At 39.9% G+C, this 23,271-nt stretch overlaps 1 protein-coding gene across 2 annotated transcripts in view; it reads left to right on the forward strand.

The window, feature by feature from the left end:
• Nucleotides 1–23,271, forward strand: part of FTO (FTO alpha-ketoglutarate dependent dioxygenase) — a 358,292-nt gene that overhangs the window by 92,838 nt on the left and 242,183 nt on the right. For both annotated transcript variants that reach the window (XM_058527826.1, XM_058527827.1), the window contains exons 2-3: nt 3,084–3,161; nt 16,065–16,692. In XM_058527826.1, the coding sequence (XP_058383809.1) occupies nt 3,084–3,161; nt 16,065–16,692 (706 nt within the window). The remainder of the gene's footprint in view (nt 1–3,083; nt 3,162–16,064; nt 16,693–23,271) is intronic.

Below are 23,271 nucleotides of genomic sequence, written 5' to 3' on the forward strand. Positions count from 1 at the left end.
GCTGTGCACTCTTCCTGGCTTTCTGTGTGCCATTTGTGACCAGCTTGATGTATTTGACACCAGTGTGACAGCAAAGCGTGTGAGCAGAGCAGTGTGCTGCAGGGCCTGGCTGTGTGCGTTTATCTGTACACCAGGCCAAAGAGCAGCAGGTAGCCGCATCTGACAAGCAAACATGAGCGCCTTCTGCCTCCGCTCCAGAGTGCATTTTAATGGCGCGTGTGTTTACCGACTGGTTGGCATTTGACACAAAGAAATTGTCAGAGCTGTTTTTATCCCTCTTCACTCTTTAGTGTGCTAGTCTGCGATAGTTTTCCAGATAAATTATTGTGCATCATAAAAGTATGCAATTCTTAAAACAAAGCCAAAAATCATGTCGTCTCCATGTTTATACTGAATTCCCTGTTAAGAATTAATAGGTAATATGTTTGAGTTGATAAGGGTAATATGTTGAATAGGCAATATGTTTACATAGTTCAAAAATCAAAACAATATAAATGGAATATTTTGAATAGTCTTGTCCTGCCCCCGTCCCCTTCTAGTCATTTCCCACCTCTCCCCCTGACACAACCACTTTGAGTTTGTCACATATCCTTTATGTTCCTGTATACAAATACAAGCAGATGTTCTGTCCATTGCCTTTTACTTCCGGATATATTCTGGAGAGCTTTTTATTTCCCTAACAGGGAAATTCCTCATTCTTATTTAGTGTTGTGTTATATTTCGTTGAGTGGATATACCATAGTTTATTTAACTGTCCTCTGTGGAGAGACACTTGGATTGTTTCTAGTCTTTTTGTTTAGTTGAGAGATAATTCACCTACCATAAAATTCACCCTTTTAAAGTGTACAATCAAATGGTTTTTAGTATGTTTCCAAGCTTTTGTTCTACAAATATCCATCCAGTGAGTAAATTTCTGCATTCGTTCTTCTGAACCATGGTACAGGTATATCTGTAGAAAAAAATCCTTAGAAGTAGGATTTTTGGGGCAAAGGGGACATGCATTTGCATTTTGATAGGTATTGTCAGTTGTCCTCCATCCGTGTTGTACTGTTTTGCACTCCTGAGTGTGAGAGGGCTTTTTTCTCCATACTCATGCCCAGAGTGACTTTGCCTTTTTTAAAGCAATCTTAATTTTGAAGAATGTGTGATGTTCATGAACTACCAATTTAATGTAATATTGGTTCCTGATTGATTTCACCAAGGTAAAAGGGACCAAAAGTTTTTTTAAAGTTACAAGCGTCTTATGCATGAAGTAGCCTTATGGACTCTCCTGAAGAGGTCTTAAGGTGGTATTTCTAAGGTGGAGCCATTTCAAGGTTGGAGATATCAGGTGCATTTGAATTATTCAAGGCTTTTGAAGATGGGTTAATTTTTTTGGCCTTTAAATATTCTGTCTATAAAAAGGACTGGTAAAAGATTCATAGGAAAATGCAGGCTTTCCTGAGCTTGAAGTGAAAATTGAGGTATAGATTTTAATTAAATTCATGATGGAGTGCATAAATGTGCAGGTATGTGCATGGAAATATCATTAGTTCTTTCCATGTCCCAAATAATGGCTAATGTTGAAAACAGATAGACCACTTAACCAATGATTTGTCTAAACGAATGGTTTGTATTGGTATTATAGGTCCTGTGTAAAGGAAAACTGTTTATAGTTTAACTGGTAAGCCAGTCTTATCATTATAGATGACAAAATACCTACAGTCAAAGCAGAAAACTTTACAGATTACAATTTTGCAGAAGAGTAAAGTTTACTTTTTTTTCTCTAGTGGCTAAACTAGTGGCTAAATTTCTATTCCCTTTTTTTCTTTATTCACTTTGGATAATTATACAAAAGATCCAGAAAGAATTTGAGTTCTGCTCAAAAGGGTGTTTGCTCTGAACTACTCTGTGATGGGTTTGTGAGAGAAGGCTGCTTTCCTGGGGTGGGGAAGGATGATACTCAGGGCCACCATGTCTGGTTGAGCAGGTTGTTCACTGCATAAAAACAGTGCCTATTGGACCAGGTGGGGGCTAAAATCCAGTTTATGGTCAGCAAGCCATGCCCTATGGAGTAGGGCTACATCGACCCAGAGCAAGGCGCACTATTTTCTAATTCTTATAAAGGTGCTTGGTGGCTGACAACAGCCTGATGATGCATTTTATTGCATTTTTATTTGAAAATCAGCTGTTTCTGCGTTTTCTAATTTTTTTATTTCAGAAAATTTCTATAGTATATAGATAAGTTGTATGTGCACGCACATATATGCCATTTATATGCCACATACACACACACACACACCCAACATATGCTTGAATATAAGGTCAGATATTCTTTGAAAAAAATCCCTCAGAAGGAGGGCATTACCTTATATGTATTTGATTCCTTGTGAAGTACTTTATAATATGGGGTCCTCTTTGTTTGAACAGCAAAGTACTATCTTGGAAGACTAGTATCCTGAAATGGCCTCAGTGCTAGCTGTGGATGCTTAAAAAAATTTCTTCTTAAAATTGGAAAAGAAGCAAAGATGCTTAACACAGATTTAGTAATTATTCTAGAGATGAAAGATCGCTTTTAAAAAGTAATGTGTAAGTGGATGTGATCTTAAATAAATGTTTACAGAATGAATAAATATTCCAAATATCCTGATGTTATGCAAATGGATACTTTGGCTTGGTTTGGTCTTTCCAGTGATAGTATCATAGGAGGAGTCAAAAACTGCTGTGTCTCAAGCAGGTTATACAGATAGGAAGATTTGCTCTGGAAAACTGTATTGGATCACTCAAAAGGTGACTCTAGTGATGAGAAAGACCCTGATGTTAAAGACACATGTCAAGAGTGAACCAGATTGTTTCATGAAATGTGCGAGTGAATAAAATCATTATTTCTAAATTAATGCTTTATACAATGTGTAATTTAAATGTGTGTAATTAAATTAATATGTCTTATAATTGGCATTTGATTAGTTTCTATCTCTAAAAGTTTATACTTTTAAATTGGCTAAATTTGTTTTGGTAGTCTCTTCTTGGAAAAATAAGGGATTGTCTTATATTTTGGGTCACTTTATATTCAGTCACCTATAATCATTATTATTTTTAAACAGAAACTGAGGCTCCTTGAAGAGCTTGAAGACACTTGGCTTCCCTATCTGACCCCCAAAGATGATGAATTCTATCAGCAGGTAAGATCTTTTAATATTTTTATCCATTTGTAGTGATTTGTTCTGATCTGCCTGATTTTACCTGTGAAGCCACTGTGGCCTAGAGAAGTTAAACGGGAGATGAAATGGTCTGATGTGGCCATCCAGTGACTCCTCATCACCCACAGAACAGATAAAGTCCTCGCAATCTGCTTTCTCCTGTGAACTTAGTGCGTTAGCATAGTGGACTGATTTTTCTTCCCCACACATTCCATGCTCTTTCCTTCTTCCTTGCCTCTGCTCATTCTGTTTCTCCTGCACAGAATATCCTTTGCCCCTTATCCTGTTGCCAGATGGCTAATTCCTCAAGACTTCACTTAAACATTGCCTCCTTTGTGAGAGTTTCCTCAGCTTACCTACCAGTAGAGTTGACTGCACTCTGCTCTGTGCTACTTGTTCCTTATAAATCCTGCTATTGTACCTATCACATTGTATTTTACTTATGGGATTCTGTGTCTTTCTGCCTGAATTAGTCAGTGCTCTTTCAATTACAAGTGACAAAAACCCCAACAAACACATTGTGGCAAAAAAGGGAATATATTAACTTACTTAACTTAGATGTCTAGGAGTACATGGCTGAATCCAGCTTCTCAAAGATGTCATTTGATCACGGCTTTTCTGTTTCTTGCCTTGGCTTTCCTCTGTGTGACTTTGTGCTGGATAGGCTCCCACCTGATAGCACAGGAGGACTCTGACAGCCCAAGAAGTATGTGGTCTTATGCACATGGGATCTTAGAGGAAGGTAGTGTTTTTTCCTGGTTCTCCCTGATTCCTCCATGAGCGATTTTGTTGGCCTGGTTAGAGTCATGTGCCCGTCCCTGAACCAGTCATTGTGTTCAGGGGTGTAAGATGCTCCTGTGTGCCTGGCCTAGTTCATGAACCCGCTCTTGGAGTAGAGTTGGGATGTGACCACTCCCACTCAGACTGCATGGACTGTGAGTCAGAGATAGATGGTTTTCCCAAAGGAAAATTAGATCCTGTTCCCAAAGAAAGAGAGGAAGGCACGTGGGGTAAGCAAAAATAGTACATTTTCACCTATTCGTTCCCACTAGAATATAAGCCCTTGGGGTATGAGAACTGGACCACCTCACCTTTGTTTCTCCAGTGCCTAGCATGTGCTTGTATGTAGCTGATTCTCGGTAATCATGGAAGGAAGAGAGGAAAGAAGGAGTTCACCTGTCTAGAATCCAGGTCTCTGACTTCCAGTTCACTGTCAGTTCCCTTCTCGTTAGATCTTCACTATCTTTCACCTGATCAGTCCTTTTATAGGTTGCTCTAGTTTTCCTCTTTGTGCCTCATTCTTAATCCATAAAGCTGCAGTGTGTTTTCTAACCAAGACGTAAATCTGAGCCTGTCACCCCCTGCTTCAGATCTTACATGGCTCTTCATTGCCTGGCTCCTGCACTTCCAGCCTCATCTCCCCCACTCTTTCGCCTTGTTACGCACAGTGGATTTTTGCGGTACCTCAGACTAGTTTCAGATTTGGGCCCTTCTTGCTGCACCCTCTGCTGGCGTGCCTCCTTCTCCCTTCCTTGGCGAACGTCTCTGTTACCTGTTAGTCACAGCTCACGTGTCGTCGGCTGTAGGACGCTTCCCTGACACCCCTGCACCCCGGAGAGTTGTCTCTGCTCCTCCTTGTCTGCACCTGTAGTACTTGATTATCTTTATGTGTATTCTGTGTCCCTTTATTATCTCAGTTTATTGTAGTGATTTTTTATACGCTCGTCTCCCTCATCCTCTGTACTTTGTACAGTGCCTGGCACCTCGTGGGTGTTGAAGTAGCTTCCTTGATTGGATGAGTAAGCTAAGACATGCATTAGGTTATTTAAAAAAGCAAATTATATAATATTGTTTAGCATGGTTAGAATTTTGTTTTTACATACGTATGCTCCTCCCCAGGGAGGTGGCATCTGGAAAGATTTGCAGGATGCGTACAGAAACGTTATATCCCAGAGTTGGTAGGGTTTCCTCCTTTGAGCTTTTCTAGTTTTCCAAATTATCTTGAATGAACACGTATTCTTTTGTAATCAGAAAAAAAATAATTTCAAAAAGTACCCTTAAAACAGGTAAACCCACAAAATGCAATCAGTTCTTAAATCCTTACTAATGCTGTCGTGGATGTAAGCCTTCTGGTACGTGATTACACACGCTGTGTAAAGCAGCTGCTGAGCCATTTCAGCTTTTGTGTGGTGAGAGTAGCACATGAAGAATTAAACACAAAGGTTATCAGCCCACTGCGCCCCCAGCCAGCCCTACACTGGGGGATGACAGGAAACTCAAGGGCAAGCAGAACAGCTATCAAGCCTTTTCTTTTATCTTCCAAGACCCACAACAAACCTGATACCAGTATCTAATCACTTTAAGTGCACCTTAATAATAAGTCTGAGTGCTTCAACAAAACCTTAGTGAAGTCAGGCTGTTCTCTTCAAAGATGAAGTGAAAATGCTTTTTAATGACATGAATAAATAGAAAGTTCAGATCTGACATTGAGTCCCTTAGACAGGCCCTAGGCGCAGGAACGCCAGTCCAGCTGCCAGTCATAAAAACAAGACTTTCTGCAGCTTCCATATTGGGTCTGTTCATTGACGTTGTGTCAGGGACTTGCCGTGTGCCAGGGCCTGTGCGCCATGTTTTATGAATGCTTTCACATTTAATCCTCACAGCAGCCTCATTCATTCATTCCGCAAATATATATTCAGCAACTACTCTTCTTCAGCCTGGAGGTGGACATTATCATTCCTGCTTTAGCAGTCGGGAGAGACTAGGTTAGGTACGTTTCTGAGTGGTGGAGCTGGAGTTCAGGCCCATATTCATCTGACTGAAGGCCACGCTCTTTCTCTTGTACTGTACGCCTGCCAGTGTGCCAGGCTCAAATTCAAAACACCTTCAGGGAAGTTTTTTGGTTTCTTCTGATAAGACCGTAGAGAACACAAATAGAAGGAAACAACAACAACAAACTCAAAGCAGAAAAGCCAAGAGAACCTCTCTTGGTTCACCACTGAGCACAAGGAAATGAGGAATTACATAGAAAACAAGCTCTGGCTTCCAGATACATGAATGCCACCCCTCTTACCCAGAGAAATTGCCACTCTCCTCGGTGTTCTCCCCTGCTTTCAGTTATTCTGTGCTTTCCATGTGCCAGGTTGTTCTGGCACGTTCTCAGTGCGTTACATGTATTACCTCAATTAAATCTTACACAACTCTCTGGGGCATGTTTTTTTAAAACCCCATTTTAGAGATGAGGAAACTGTGGCACAGAGAGGTTTAAAACTTTGTTCAAGATTTATAGCAAGACCAGGATTTGAGCCAAGGCTGTCTGGCTCCTGGGTCTGACCTTTAAGTGCCATCCTACTGTATCTCTTGGTGCTTCTGGCATTGCTGTACTTTTATCCCAGTGACCCCAGACCTCTGTCTCCATCCTTGCTCTGCCTTGTGACCTCCAGTGCTCCAATTCCAACTGCCTACTGGGTGGTTCTGCCTGGGTGGGCTCTACCTATACTTAGTCTTGCAGGTACATCCAACTCAACATGATCCATATGAATTCATTACTTAATTAAATGTATTTAGCTCACCCACTCTGTGTCAGGTAATGTTTTTGGCATTAGAAATGAAGTTGTAAAAACTAACAACAGATTCCTGCCTTCTTTGAGCTTATTTCTTATGGGGCGGGGTGGAGGGAAAAGGAGTAGAAATTAAAAAAAAAAAACCACACAATAAACTTCAGAAGGGAAAACTGGTATGGAGATAAATAAAGCAAATAAGGGGGATAGGGAATACCACTCTTAAGTGGCGGATTGCAAACGGTGATTACAGAAGCCCTTCTTACGGTGACGTTTGAACAAAGACCTTATGGATGTGTAGGAGCAAGCCATGTAGATACTCGTGGGAAGAATGTTCTGGATGTAGGGCACAGCAAAGCCTCTAAGATATGTTTGAGGAAAAGCACTTGAGCCTAACATATCTGGAGTGATGTGGGAGAGTTGGGGAGAGCAGAAGGAGATGAGATGAGAGAGCAATAACCCGATTATACAGGCACTTGCCGTCTGTGAGAACGTTCACTGTGACTCTGGGTGAGAGAAGACGACGTGAGAGGGTTTGGAGCACGGGTCTCACAGTTTACAACTTACATTTTGGTGAGGATCCATTTTGCAAGGATCCTGCTGTTCATCCTTCCATGCCTTTGTGCCTGTTTTTCCCTGGGTCTGGAGTATCTTCATCCCCTTTTCTGTCTGGCGAGCATCTACTCACCCTTAAAGACGTTGCTAAAATACTACCTCTTCTGTGAAGATACCAGGAAATCTCATTTGTTTTACTTTCAGAATGTGTTAAAAATCTGACCACTTCTCCCTACCTCTGCCACGTATACTGTGCCCGAAGCTGCCCTCATCTCTTTCTCAAGTGGTTGTAATAGCCTCCTAACTTCTCTTGCCCCCACCTCCAGGCTGTTTTCACACAGCATCTGTTGTAGTGCTCTTTGTAAAACATGAATCAGCTCGCACACCTTCTTGCTCAGGGCGCTTTGATAGCTTCCCATCTTGTTCAGGGTAAAAGCCTAGGCCCTTACGTTCACCTATGAAGCACGAAGCACGACAAGATGTGGTTCCTGACTGCTTCTCTCACCTCATTTCCTGCTTCTCCCCGCCCCCTCCTCTTCCCACGCCAGGCCTTCTTGCTCTTCCTAGAATAAACCGAGCACATTCCTCCCCCAGGGCCTTTGCCCTCAGTGTTCCCTCAGCCTGGAACTCTCTTTCCCTCCAGGTATCTGCAGGGCTGGTATCCTGGTTTCTTGCATTCCTCTGCTCAGATGGCACCTTATCAGAGAGGCCTTCTCTGACCATCCTGGGTAAAGAGCAGCGTTCACCACTCCTATCCTGCTTACTTGGATTGATTTTTCTCCATAGCACTTAGCACAAGCTAAAATACTATATATTTTACTAAATAAGTAAACAATAAACAAGTAAAATACTGTATATATTATGAGCTATATATACACTATATATTATATACTATATATAAAAATATGAGCTCCCAGAGAGCATATAAAGTTTTGCTCTCTCTGTGTTCCCAGCACCTAGTGCTTTGCAAATAGTATGTGCTGGATAAATATGTATTCAATAAATGAGAATTTTCCAGATTGCCTTCCTGATTATTTATTCCCTGCTCCTATAGTAGTATATTCATACTTTTATTATGATAAATCGTTCTCTATTGTTTTATATTTCTGTCTATACTGTTAAACTATGAGATGCTATAAAACGGGACCTAGCTTGTTTTTATCATTGTATTTATGGCACTTTATACAGTGTATGGTGTGGATATTCAATAAATTTTAAATGAAAAAACCTGAACTTTGAATGAATGAGTGAACAGACATCTTTGGGTCACTTTGTAGCAAACCACATGTTATCACAAGACTGCTGTGATAGCTGTAGCAAGGTCTAGGCAGTGATTTAGAAGAGTGCCTGCTTTGGGAGACAGCTCAGCATCATGCAGCTGGAAGCTGGGCCAAATAAGTGTCCAGCCCTTTGGTCTTGGGACATAAGCATTTTACAATGAAAATTATATAGAAAATATTATGACTGATATAGTGCAAATTTCTATAGAGTGCAAAATATAAAATGTTACCAGCAAAATCTATTAACAGCCAGATGAGAAACATACTCCCACTAATCAGAGTATCCTAACACTGTTAAATGAAGGGCATTTCCCAAGTCACCTGAAGATTTTAGATTTTATTTCCCTCTACCAAAGGTTGAGTTCCGTTGGGCTTCGTTGAGGTGAAGCTTCTGTAAACTGCTCTCTTATTCATTTAACACCGTGTCTGACTTCTCTGTATGAGGAAATTCTTTCAGAAGCATCCCTAGATATGAGAAGAAGAGGCAGAATGTTTATACAATGGTTTAAAATAGGTAGAAAATAAAGCCTATTCTCCAGAGAACCTAGTATTCCACATCTTTCAACCATTGATAAGGGCCTGGCATGTTGGCAGTTTATATCTAAAATACCTTTCCAAATGCTTCTTAAACTATATAATCGGCATTTATGTCATAGAATCTCTTGTAGATCTCAAGAAATATATTATGTGACCAGACAACTATTAATATAATTGCATGACTGTATACTCCCTGGAAAAACCTGAATGAGATTAAATGAAAAAAATTCTAACATAGTTGAAAATCTGCCAACAGCTGTTCCAAATTATTGTGTGATATCTGATGTTCTGCATGTACCTGTCCAAAATGGAAAGTGCACTTATTTGTTTGACAGGATGAATTAATATTAAATTATTTAATGTTCAGTTCTTTTCCAGAGTAGCTTCTTGTTCTCTTTAAAGAGAAATTCAACAACTACTACATGGCACTTTTATGTGTCAGGCACTAATCTAATTTATAAATAATAAGAGAGGGCATGTAGGTTTGGGGACTTTCTCTCTTGCATTTTTTTGAGATAGTGACAAAACTAGCCAATTATTATTATTTGTGTTCATTTGTGTATTCATTTGTTTTCATTCAACAACATTCCGAGTCAAATTTAAATAGTATCAGAAGTTATAATGAAAATTGTTGAAAATTCCGGGTCATCAAAAAGAATCTCCTGGCAAATATAAAAAATGTCATGAAATAAATTTGAATTCAACATCATTTCTTTGAATTTTCTGATTTAAAAGTATTTTACATTTATTTTGGAAAATTTGAAAAATATGCAGATGTCTAAAGAAGAAAATTAAAATTACACTCAAGTTCACTACCCAGAGATAACCACCATGAACTTTTGGCCATATTTTTCTCTAAATCTTTTTTTCTGTAAGTGTTTACATATATACATTTTTTTTTTCTTCTTATAAAACTAGGATCCTCTTGTCTAAATATCTTGTTACTAATTTCTTGTATAACAGTAGTTTGTTACTTATGTTTTTTCATAAAACAGTGTAAAAAGTCTTCTAAAATGTGTTACCTTAGGATTCCATCACATGAATATACCATTTTCCTCTCTAATCCACCATTGGGTATTTTGGTGGTTTCCAGTTTTCTATTATTATAAATAATGATATAATGACTATCCTTGTAATCTTGGTATATTTCTCTAATTATTTCCCTATGATAAATTCTTAGAAGTAGACTAACTAGCTGAAAAGATATGAACATGTTTAAATTCGGATAGATTTTGTCCAATTGGCCTTAAGTAAGGTTGTAATAATTTGCATTCCTAATTGCAGGCCATCAGAATATTTGATTTTACCCTCACCAAAATGTATATTACTATGATAAAATTTTATTTTTTGCAAATTTGATAGGGAAAACTAAATTAAATATAATTTAATACCACTTGCGTTAATTTGTATTTTTCTGACTTTGGTGCAGTTATATTTTTTTCTATATTTAAGAGCCTTTGCTATTAATTTATGTGTCAATTTTCTATTTATGTATATGTATAGTTTTGTATGTATGTATACATATATTTAAATTTGGAATGATTCTTTATTAAGAATATTAAGCTCATTTCTGCCATATAGATTGCAAATTTTTTTTGCCTTTTCATCTTATAATTCTTTTTATGCAAAAGTTTAAAATTTTATATATTCAGATGTATCAATCTTCATTTGTGTGTGTGTGTGTGTGTGTGTGTGTGTGTGAGGAAGATTGGCCCTGATCCAGCATCTGTGCCCATCTTCCTCTATTTTGTACGTGGGATGCTGCCATAGCATGGCTTGATGAGCAGTGTGTAGATCAGTGCCCGGGATCCAAACCCGCAAACCCTTCTGAAGTGGAGTGCATGAACTTAACCACTATGCCACCAGGCCAGCCCCTCAATCTTCCTTTTTAGAACACTTTATTGATGAACCATGTGTATGTATAATTTACATACTATAAAATTCACCTTTTTAAATTGTGTAATTCAGTAATTTTTGGTAAATTTGCAGAGTTGTGCAACCATCCCCATAGTAGTCTTAGAACACTTCCAGGACCCCAAAAAGATGCCTCATGCCTCTTTGCAGTCAGTCTTCTTTCCCACTCCCAGCCCAGACATTCACGAATCTGCTTTCTATCAGTCTTCAAGCCTTTATTCTTTTATTCTTATAAGAAGTCTTGAGCACTTATATTTGAGCCAAGTGCCAGAGATATAATGGAGAATAAAATCGCTACCATCTCCTTCTTCTAAGAGATTGCAGTCTTGTAGGAGAGATTATTAAACAAATAGAAGTTCAAATAAAAATATAGTTAGAGATTGATAAGTGCTATGAAAGATAAGTAATGTGTGTGACGAATAATAATGGAGGACACCTATTTGAGAGTGGAATTCAGGGTAAGTTTCTTTGAGAAAGTGACTTGGAGGATGAGCAGGACCTGCCAGGTAGAGGTTGGGGGAAAGAGCCTGCTTTGAAAGGGAAGTGCTGAAGTGCTGGGCCCGAGGCCTGTAGGAGAAAAGCAAATGTGGTCGGAGGGCAGCGGGACATGAGATAGCAGTGAAAAAAAGATTTTTTGAATACTTGCGCATATCGTTATTATTGTTTCATTTTTAGAATGCTGTTTTTAATGTCAGGGTGTTTACATGTGATACTCATATGGTTATGTGAATTTCCCAGGTCCTTAGAGTTCTGTTTTCCCTGTGTTAATATATCTTCTATAGTCTCCAGCCCCAGTATACGTGGGATAGTAGCAGCAAGAGTGGTATGTGTATGTATATGTGCGTGTGTGTTTTTTCCAGTCTTCTGCTAGTTACATGTGCTTCAAGTATACTGAGGCCTCAGGGACTCGCTCAGAGAATAACTAGTTTAGTGATGACATTAGAGTTTGCTCATGGCTCCAGAACGCTCTGTCTCTTGCTCACTAGATTACATTGCTCTCTTCATGAGCTGTGTAAACAGAAAGTATGATATTTCTGTTTCTGTTTTCCAATTGGGATAAATGAGGTATAGAAACTATAAATCCTAAATAGATCTTGACAGTCTCAATGACAGTCCATGTGTTGTGCCACATAACTCTGCTCTTTGTCACTTTAAATTTATGATCACACACCTCAGACAGGCACTCTGAGAAGCAGGGCAAGCCTACTGTGCTTTCCTAGTAGAGTCATTTTCCCACGTTCAGACTTGACTAATTCATTTTCCATCTGCATACTTCCTCAGACTTCCTGCATACCTTCTATTTCCTGCGTTCTAGATCAGCCAGCATAGGCTAGATAACGCTGTAGTAACAAACAACCCTCAAATCTCGGTAGCTTCACCCAACAATATTTCTTGTTCATTTTATGTATCATTTGTGGTTTGGCAGAGAGTCACTACCCATTAAAGTAGTAACTCAGGGATCTGAGAAGCCACCAGCTGGCTACTATGCCAGAGAGAAAAAGAGTGTTCTGGAAGGTCTGGCACTGGCATTGAAATGCTCCAGGCTGGAAGTGACAGCCATCATCTTTCTTTGGACAGAAATAGTCACCTGTTTTGTTCAACATGAGGGGGCCAGGAAGTGTAATTGTACAGTGGGCCCAAAAAGCTGGGTGATGGAGGAAGAATCCAGAACTATTTGGCAAACGGCCGTAATGACCACCACACATTCTTAGCTAGTGATTCGTTTTACATTTTCACTGAGAAAAATTGGAGTGCTCCCCTTATCCTCCCGAATTTCCCCCTGTAACTTAGTCATCCGTCTATTATCAAATTTACAATCCTATCTGAATTCACATATTCTTTCTCCTTCCAGCATATTCTAATATAGGAAGTATCTTTTCTCCTATCCTAATGTTTTTGATCTTATACTGCTGTCAGTAACAAATTTTGAGCGTATACAGTGGTGTCCTACTAAGTGTTTAACAATTGGCTCTCTGAGGAAAAAACTAGCCTTGATTTTTAGTGTTTCCTGATTGCTGTGGTGTAAATACTCCACCATGGCTAATTTTAAGCTACCAGTGTGGCATTACTGAATGTGCATTGGGAAGAGACGTACACAATAGGCTTTCTCGAGGTGATGCAGAGTGACTCTGACACATCACTGGTAGTTATAAAATAGACACAAGTACTACTTGTATACTTGTGTGTACAAACTACTTGTGTACTTGTGTCTGTTTTATAATAGTACTCATATTAAACATATGTCCCCTCCCCCCGACCCCAACTCTAGTGGGTTGCCATAGAAATCCCATGGGGTGTGTATAGCTCACTTGCTCTAGACGCTCAAGGACTTGGCTCCTGTGGTTAATCACCCTCTCTTCTGCAACGTCGACCTCTTCCTCCTGTATCACTCCCATGAGAGACTGACAAACTCTAGTGTACTCTTCTATCTTCCATTATTAAGATTGGCCCTTGATCTAGCATTCCCCTTCATCAACAGCTCTGTTTTCTTATTCCTCTCATAGCAAAACCACTCAGACATTTATACATGCCACCCCCACTTCCTCCTCTTTCCTTCCATCATCAGCATCCTCTCATCTGACTCTCATCCCCACCACTTTGCTGAAATTCCTCTTGTCATTGTCATCGGTGATTTCCATGCTGCCAGATCTAGTGGATAATTTCTGTCCTCACCTCACTGGGCCTCTCAGGGGCAGCTGACATAGTTGACTGCTCCGTTCTTCTTGAAATACTCCTGTCTTTTGGCTTCTGTAGTAATACACTCTCCTGGTTTTCTACCTGGTCTCTTGTGCTGAGGCTTCCTCTGTGACTCGGGAAGTGGCTTTGGCTCTCTTCTGTATCTGTGCTGTTTCCCTAGGAGATCTCATTTCCAGCCCTTTAAAAATCAGCTGTGTGCTGACAACTCCCACCTTGATTTCCCCAGCCTCACTTTTTCCTCTGAGTTCCAGATGTGTATGTCCAGTTGCCCCCTGGCTATTTCTACCTGAAGATTTCATAGGTGTCTTAATGGCTACAGCTCCAAAATGGAGCACCTCATTCCTTCTTATTCTTCTACCTACCATTCCTGTTTTGTCCCAGTCTTTCTTATTCAAAAAAATTATAAATTGTTTATTCAGTTATTAAATCCAGAAATCTGGGAGTCATCCGTAGCTTCTTTCCTTGCTTCATCCCTCACATCTAATCCATAAGCATGTCCTTTGCCTATAAAATATGTATTTTATCTGTCCATTTATCTCTGTCTCTAATTCATACCATCATCACTTTTCTCCTGGGCGATTGTAATAGCACCTAATAGGATTGTCCACTTTCACATTTGCCTCTTTCCAATCCATGCCTGATATTTTAACTGAGTGATTTTTATAAAACGTAAATCAAATGACTCTTCTCCCCCGTGAAGTCCTCCAGCGCACCTGGAGTCAAATCCAGTTTCCTTTCTTTGACCTCCCAGGCTCAGTGCGGTGCAACTCTGCCTTCCTCTTCCTCCTCATCGCATGTCACTCTGCCTTTGGCTCTTTTGCTCTAGTAAAACTGGCCTTCCTTTTGTCTCTAGAATAGTCTGGTCTCCATCCTCAGTGCCTTTGTATTTTTTTGGTCCCTCTTTCTGGGAAGTTCTTGCCCTAGCTCGTCACATGGCTGGCACCTTCTTCTCCTGAAGATCTCAGCTTAAATGCCAGCTCCTTAGAGTCTTTCCTTCTCTAATGGCAGATTTCCTACTGGTTTGTTTCTGTGTAGTACTTAACATAATTTGGGATTGCTTCTCCATATTTATTTACCTGATTTGGTAAATAGCTCTGTCAGGGCAGAAACCTTGTCTCCGTCTGCTATTCGGTAGGTGCTCTATAGACATATGTAGGATGAAAAAAAAATGTATAGAAGAATAAATGGTCTTGCCCTGTTTATCATATAAATGCTAATTATTGAATGAAGATATAGAAGGAATGTGTGTCAAAAATGGTGGGCAACACAATACTAAGAAGGAACCAATTAGCTTAAACTTTCTAGGGATAAATGTAAAATCCTGTGCTTTGGTTAAAAAAAAGTCAGTTTCATTGTATAGAATCAGGGAACTCTGGCTTGACACAACTTCATGTGTCCAGCCCTAGGAGCCAGAAGTCGTGGCTGAAAAGATTATGCAGTCCTCAACTGCATCGATAAATCCATGTATTTCCGCATTAGAGGAGGGAATTATCTTACAGTACTCTCCTCCAGTGACGCCGGTAGAATTATTACAACTTTCTGAATTGCAGTGGAATACTCGTTCGTTCATTCCACATTTACTGAGTACATTCTGGGCACTAGTATTATGGTTGTGAACAAAATGGTCACGGCTCTTGTGTTCATGGGACTTAGTGTCTAACTCCCAAAGAGAAGTGATTTCTCTTTCAGTGAAAGCATTGAAGCAGAAACCAGATTGTCATTTATCGAGAGGCAGTGCAGTCTCGTGGTTAAGTACGCATGCTCTGGAGCCAGACTCTGGAGCCCAGTGGCTTCAAGTTCCAGCTCCAGTATTTATCAGCTACGTGGCTTTGGGCAAACTTTTAAAGTTCTCTATGCTTCAGTATTCTCATCTATAGACTAGACATCGTAATGGTACTACCACATAAAGTTGTGAGAAGTAAACGAGTTAATGTGTGTAAATCATTGAGAATAGTACACGGCACTTAGTAAGCACTTAATAGGTAGGCATTGAGCAGTTAATTAATAAAATTGTGTTTTCTGGATGGGCAAAGGCTGGAAGACAGACTGAGGGGTGGGGAGAAGTGGTCCTAGAGGGAAACTGGGAGATGAAAGCCCAAATTATTATTACTATAATTTGAAAGATTGTTAATTGTTTGAGCTTGGACTTGAAACTTGACTGGAGAGTTGATGACATTTGTTTTATTTAGTCTTCTGTTTTAGGCTAGAGAGAGAAGAATCCTGTTTGGAAATACCACCTGATGGTTTTTTTTTTCCTCTTAATGCTTGCAAAGGAACACATTTTTGGAAATAACAAAATTATCACTATTCATAAACATGTTTTTACTTTGGTTTTGTTTTAGTGGCAGCTGAAATATCCTAAACTAATTCTCCGAGAAGCCGGCAGCGTCCCCGAGGAGCTCCATAAAGAGGTTCAGGAAGCCTTTCTGGCACTGCACAAGCATGGCTGCTTATTTCGGGACCTGGTTAGGATCCAAGGCAAAGATCTGCTCACTCCAGTGTCTCGCATCCTCATTGGTAACCCAGGCTGCACCTACAAGTACCTGAACACCAGGCTCTTTACGGCACCCTGGCCAGTGAAGGGTTCCAATGCGAAATACAGCGAGGCTGAAATAGCTGCTGCCTGTCAGACCTTCCTCAAGCTCAATGACTACCTGCAGATAGAGACCATCCAGGCTTTGGAGGAGCTGGCTTCCAAAGAAAAAGCTAATATCGATGCTGTGCCAGTGTGTATAGGCCCAGATTTCCCCAGGGTTGGTATGGGGTCGTCCTTTGATGGACAAGATGAAATGGACATGAAGAACAGAGCAGCATACAACGTAACTTTGTTGAATTTCATGGATCCCCAGAAAATGCCGTACCTGAAAGAGGAACCGTACTTTGGCATGGGGAAAATGGCGGTGAGCTGGCATCATGATGAAAATCTGGTGGAGAGGTCAGCGGTGGCGGTGTACAGTTATAGCTGTGAAGGTACAGTCTGCCCTGTGAGGAAGCAGCCCTGAATGTAACGTGACCAGAGCCATGTAGGCTCTGGAGATTTACATGCGTGTGTATGTGTGTTTGTGTATTTGTGGGTGTGTATGTACAGAGGTGTTGTGTGTCCTTCTTAGGCTTGCACACCCATATATCTGCAGAAAATACTTCTTTCTCATCTGGCTGTGCTGTCTAGCTCGTTGTCATGCTGTACTCAGAGTATTTTCGTGTGTAAGCACTATTGTCATCTGTCTTTCCCATGCTCAGGAGAGCAGCATCTTGGTTTCAACAGCCAACTGCGTTTCTCTCAAGCTCTGAGTAGGTTGTACAGTTGCTATAATTAACTTGCTGATAAAGGGCCAGGAAAACAAAAAGCTGTCACATTTTCCAGGTTCCCACAGGTGCACGTTTCCAGTCTTGCCAAAATATTTTATTATGATTGACATCACTGTCTTGATGGGAGTGATTTGTCAATTATGACTTGTTCTTGGCTTTATACAGTTTTGACTACTGTCCTTCCTTACCAGAAGCAACTGAGGTGGGTGTTGTAGACAGACAATCCTCTGTTTTCTGGAAACGCTCCAGCACCCCCATCAGTTCTGCAGTGTTCGGCCTAATAGGGTTGCTGTGGCAAACTTGTTCTTGGAGTTTCTGAGATCTGGTCCCCTTGGAACAGAGATCATAGACTACCTTTTTTGTGGTCTACCCAAATTTTGCTGCTTCTTTTGTTCAGTTTCTCTGTGTTTAGGGTCTCCGTTGTTTTTCAGAACAGAATTATAAAAAATGTAGTTGAACATCTTGAGGACAGCATGACCATTGCTGACTTTCTTCTTTACCTCATCATCTGAAAAAGGAACACGACAAAATATTAGCTCTTGTACCTGTTTAACTCTTGTACTTGTTTATGAAAGATGCTTGGAGAAACAGAGTTCTAGATATTGCATCAGGGAATGACCTGGAACTTTTAAGGGTCATTATTTTCTGAAAACTTTAGTTTTTTAGTTGGATTTTGTTGTGGTGGTATTTGTTTTTTCTTTACTAAAACGACTGTTTTGAAAAAGGGATTTTAATAAGAAATTTTCATGGTTCTCTTTAAATTTCTTACCAGTTCCAGTCTCAAAAATTTCCTCAAGATAGCTAAAATATTTTCTACCTTTACCTTATGTCTTCAGCCCCAAACAAGGAACTAGTTTAGTGGTTGGAAGTTTCACCAGTTTCCCTGGCATCTCAAATAATGATGCTGACCTAAGAAAATTTCTTGAAGGGGATTTGACGCTGTCCTAATGGAGAGAACTGAGATCCTCTGATCTCTAATAAGGCCTTGCCAGGGATTTAAGAACTATCACATCCAAGAACTCTGATGTGAGCGAACAGTGGAGTTTGTTCGTTGCTTTCTTAAGGAGGCATCTCTCTGAAATGGAGGCAGCGGTATGTGATAGCTCAGACTGCTACAGAGATGTCTTTGTGTGCCCATGTGCTCTCAGCCCTACAGTTTAATAGTCCTATTGTACTCCCAGAGCCTGTGTGATCGAGTCGTTTTTGAAATCTAGAATATCGTTTAGAAAGGAATTTAAATTTTTGAAGAATAGTTTCTGTTGTTGGGAGTGGTTAAGACTAATAACGTACACAAATACACATAAATATATAAAGGTTTATCCTTGCAGTTATCACCCAGAGGAGGGAAGTACAGACTTTGAATCTGTGCGGTGTAATTCCTTTGTTCTCTTAACCCCGAGGTTCCCAGAACTGTCTAATAATAACAGCAGTAACTAGACGCTCTCATTTATTGAGCACCTACTGTTTACCAGGTACTGGTATGAGCAGTACATGTATTAACTCATTTTATTTTTCCAACAACCTTATGATCGAAGTGCTGCTGTTATCCCTACTTTACAGATGAGGAGACTGAGGCACAGAAGGATGATTAACTTTTCCAAGGTTATACAGCTATTAATTAGCAGAGCTAGGATTTGAACCCAGACATTCTGGCTTCAGAGTCCCAAGAGCTAAGGCTAAATGCCTTATGAGCAAGTGTCTCCTATCCCTGCAGTACAGCTGCCTCTGGGATTTGGGTTTATAAGATGTCCACCTCTAGAAAGGTTAAGGGAATGTTCTGCTTGCTCTTCCTTGCAGGTCTTGATGCCCTCTTGTCTCCCTGCCACCTCACTTGTCTCTCCCCACGACATGTGCTGTAGCTTTCAACATTTAGTTTCTGATGATTGGAATGCATTAGATTACCTTCTTCTATGAAATGGAACTCTGGGTCTCTGGCTATATGTGTGATGTTGGGTCAGATGGTTTACAAAGCGTGTGCCTTGGAACTTTTTGGCGGGTGCATTTCTTCTAGGTAACTTCTTCCAGGTGACAAGTGATATGTTTATTTCTCTGGCTTCCTTATAATCCTGCCAGAGGTATGGTAAGAGTGGACTTGAAGAGAGCCATTTGGGTTAAAATCATGGTTGGGGTTGACAAGGGCTTAAAGGGGGCAAAGAGAGTGGAAATTTCAACCAACTGTACTCTTTTCTGCGTCCTTGAACATGTTTGTGGAGCAATTGCCAAGGGAGGTTCAATTGCCTGTTCTAGACAGTATGGAGACTCTCAAGGTAAATCAAATGCCCTTCTTGCCTTGAAAGGATAGGTGAAGTAAGATGTGCTCTTGTGATTGTAATTATGAAATGATGAAATGCCCGATCTGGAAGGGACTTTTGAAATCACCTAGTTCAAGCCTCTCATTTTACAGAAGAAAACGCTGAGGCCGGGAGAATGGAAGTGACTTGTCCAAGCTCACATAATTACTTAGTGACAGAGAAGTGTTACACACCACAGGAGAAGTTTATTTAAAATGCATTGGTGGTTCAGAAGTAGAAGTGATTACTTCCTGCCGAAATTAAATTCAGTTGAAGCTTAAGATCTTTCAGGCTCTCAATGCCGTTTCCCAGTGAAATCTTCATGTAAATTTATAATGAGCCAGTCATCCCTCTTTGGTTTATTTCTGTGAGTAGAGGTCATTGAGAAGTGATTGTGTAGGATACATGTAATTACATGTAAATTCATTGGCTTCACAAGCAGTTCTAGTTAGTAGATATCTCCAGTAGGAAGATTGAAATGGTAACAGTTTTTAATCAGTAATGGCTCTGGGGAACCATGGGTACATAATTAGAGTATTTGATTTTCCTATTCTAGCCTTTCTGGCAATTGCTTGTTTCTCCTAGATATGAAAAAACAAATTTTAGCAGGGAAGGCATTAACAACCCATTGTTTAATATAGTCCTATACCTTGTTCTTTAACTATGGAATGTCTTCAAAAAGACCACCTAAGCAATAAATATTGGTTATCATTTTTTGTTTGTTTGTTTGGAAGGAAACATTTTCTGCAACATTCTTTATAGGAAAAACAATTCTTTTTTTTATTTTATTTATTTGTTTTTCCCCCAAAGCCCCAGTAGATAGTTGTATGTCATAGCTGCACATTCTTCTAGTTGCTGTATGTGGAACGCGGCCTCAGCATGGCCGGAGAGGCAGCGCATCGGTGCACGCCTGGGATCTGAACCCGGGCTGCCAGTAGCGGAGCACGCGTACTTAACCGCTAAGCCACGGGGCCGGCCGGGAAGAACAATTCTTACGAAGTTTAACTAGTGCCAAGTATTGCAGATCCTTGATACTATTTTCCAGGTTTCTCATGAAGGGCAAAGGAGGAAAAGGAAGAGAGGCCAATCCATGATTCCTGTTGAGTATGTGATAGGCTAGAAAGCAGGGACTTTGCAGTAATTTTCTTGGGACCTCTAGGATTCTCGTTTATGTCTGACTCAGGAAAAGTTGAATCCACTTAAGGATGGTAATTTGTTCCCATAATTCTTAAATCTTTATTTTGTAATGAGTAGCTTTATATTTCTTAACTCATCTTTGAGACCATGAAAAACTAGAATGTAATTGCAGCTAGGAGTTTTGGAGCATTCATAATTTTAAAAAATGCTATGATATTTGATGTTTTTTTTAGCCTCCCAGCATCCCTGTCTAAGGTCTCAAAGCTCGTTTGACCTTGTTTGTTTCATTGTATTGTGCCACGTCTTGTTATTTTTGAAGTCAATTATATTGCTTGGTAAAACTTGTTTGGTTTTATAAGTCACGTTTTTTTTTTTTACCCTCATGCAATTATTTATTCAGTTAACAGTAAGCATCTACTATTTGCCAAGCACTCTTCTAGATGCTGAACATATAACAATGAACAAAAATCCCTGCCCTCATGGAGCTTATGTTTTAACAAGGACAGACAGAAAGTAAATAAATAAGAAGATTGTATAACAAGGGTGAGGCTCAGGCTTACAGTTTTAAATAGGAAGGTCAGGCTTCCTTTAGAAGGTAACATTTGAGCAAAGACTGGAAGGAGAGAATGAGTGAAGGAATAGTCTAGGTGGAGGGACTATCGAAGGCCCAGAGATGGAACATGATGTAGGGATGTTTCAGAAGCAGCAAGTGTGGAGGGAATAGAAGAAGAGAAGAGGAAAAGTAACAGAAGGGAAGACAGAGAGGGAAGACTAGAGGTGGGGGCTGGGCAGAAGATAGGGCCTTGTAATATTGTAATATTGTAACAAGGCACTGGGCTGGTACTTGGAGTGAGATGGGGAGCCGTTGCAGTTTTAAGTAACAGAAGGGAGGCAGCACTGGAAGCAGGAGAGCTGAAAGAGTCTATTGCGGTAATCCAGCTGGAGATGGTGGACCAGATTAGAAGAGGCAGAGGTGGGGCCGGCCCCGTGGTGAACTGGATGAGTTCTCACGTTCGGCTTCGGTGGCCCGCGGTTCGCTGGTTCAGATCCTGGGTGCATACCTACTCACCGCTCATCAAGCCATGCAGAGGCAGCATCCCATATAGAACTCGACAAGTATGATACACAACTATGTACTGGGGCTTTGGGGAGAAAAAGGAAAAAAGAGGAAGATTAGCAACAGGTATTAGCGCAGGGCCAATCTTCTCCCCCCTCACCCAAAAAAAGAAGAGGCAGAGGTGATAAGAAATGTTTATATATAGTACCATATCTTTTCACCAGAAAAGAATGGCAGTGTTCAGTGCCGGTGAGAAAAGACGACCAGTGGTGACATCTCCCAATTGTCAAGAGAAGGCGAGGCCAACAAGAATGGCTGATTTCTTCTTCCCTCTCACAATAGCTTTATTGAAGTATAATTTACATACAATATTTAAAGTTTACAGTTTCATAAGTTTTAACACACTTGTGAAGCCGTCACCACAATCAAGGTAGTGAACATGTCCATTACCCCCAGAAGCTTCCTTGTGCGCTTGGTAATCCCTCTTTCCTGCCCTCACTTGCATCCTCTGCCTCTTGGCTCAGGCAACACTGATCTGCTTTCTGTCATAGATTAGTTTGCATTTTTTAGAATTTTATATAAATGGAATTTAACAATATGCACTATTTTTTTGTCTGGCTTCTTTCGCTTAATAATTATTTTGAGATTTATCCATATTGTTGTGTGTATCAATTTATTCTTTTTTGTTGTGGTAAAATATATATAATATAAGATTTACCATTTTAACCATTTCTAAATGTACAGTTCAGTGGCATTAAGTACATTCACATTGTTGTGCAGCCATTACCACAACTTTTTCAACATCTCATACTGAAACTTTATACCCATTAAGTACTAACTCTCTGTTCCCTCTTCCCCCATCCCCTGGTAACTACTGTTCTACTTTCTGTCTCTCAGAATTTGACTACTGTAGGTACCTCATATAAGTGAATTCATACAATATTTGTCGTTTTGTATATGGCTTATTTCACTTAGCATAATGTTGTCAAGGTTCATCTATGTTGTAGCATGTATCAGAATTTTATTTTTTTTAACGTCGAATATGATTTCACTGTATGCCAGATTTTGTTTATTCATCAATCAATGGCCATTTGGTTTGTTTCCTTCTTTTGGCTATTGTGAATAATGCTGCGATGAATATTGGCATACAAATATGTGTTTGAGTCCCTGGTTTTAATTCTTTTGTATACATACCCTGAAATGAGATTGCTGGATCAAGTGATAATTACATGTTTACTCTTTTGAGGAACCACCATACTGTTTTCCACAATGACTGTTCCATTTTACATTCCCACCAACAGTGCACAAGGGTTCCAATTGCTGTACATCCATGCTAACACTTGTTTTCTGGTTGTGCTTTTTTTTTTAAACGGTAGCCATCCTAATGGATGTGAAGTCATTTCTCTTTGCATGTCCCTAATGATTAATGATGTTGAGCATCTTTTCATATGCCTATTCATCATTTGTGTATCTTCTTTGCAGAAATATCTATTCAATTCCTTTGCCCATTTTTGAGTTGGTTTTTTTTTAAATCTTTGAGTTTTAGGGGTTCTTTATGTATTACGGATATTAATCTCTTATGAGATATGTGATTTGCAAGTATTTTCTCCAAGAATGGCTGAATTTTTGATGATGTATTAATGTGATGAGCAGGAGATGAGAGGACAGATTGGAGTGGAACAAGCTTTACTGTCTTTGACATTAGTCGGGCAGTTTAATTCTGTACTGTTGAATGACATCATTCATGTTGACATT

The sequence above is a fragment of the Diceros bicornis genome, chromosome 32 (assembly GCF_020826845.1).
Source record: "Diceros bicornis minor isolate mBicDic1 chromosome 32, mDicBic1.mat.cur, whole genome shotgun sequence".
Classification (NCBI taxonomy): domain Eukaryota; kingdom Metazoa; phylum Chordata; class Mammalia; order Perissodactyla; family Rhinocerotidae; genus Diceros; species Diceros bicornis.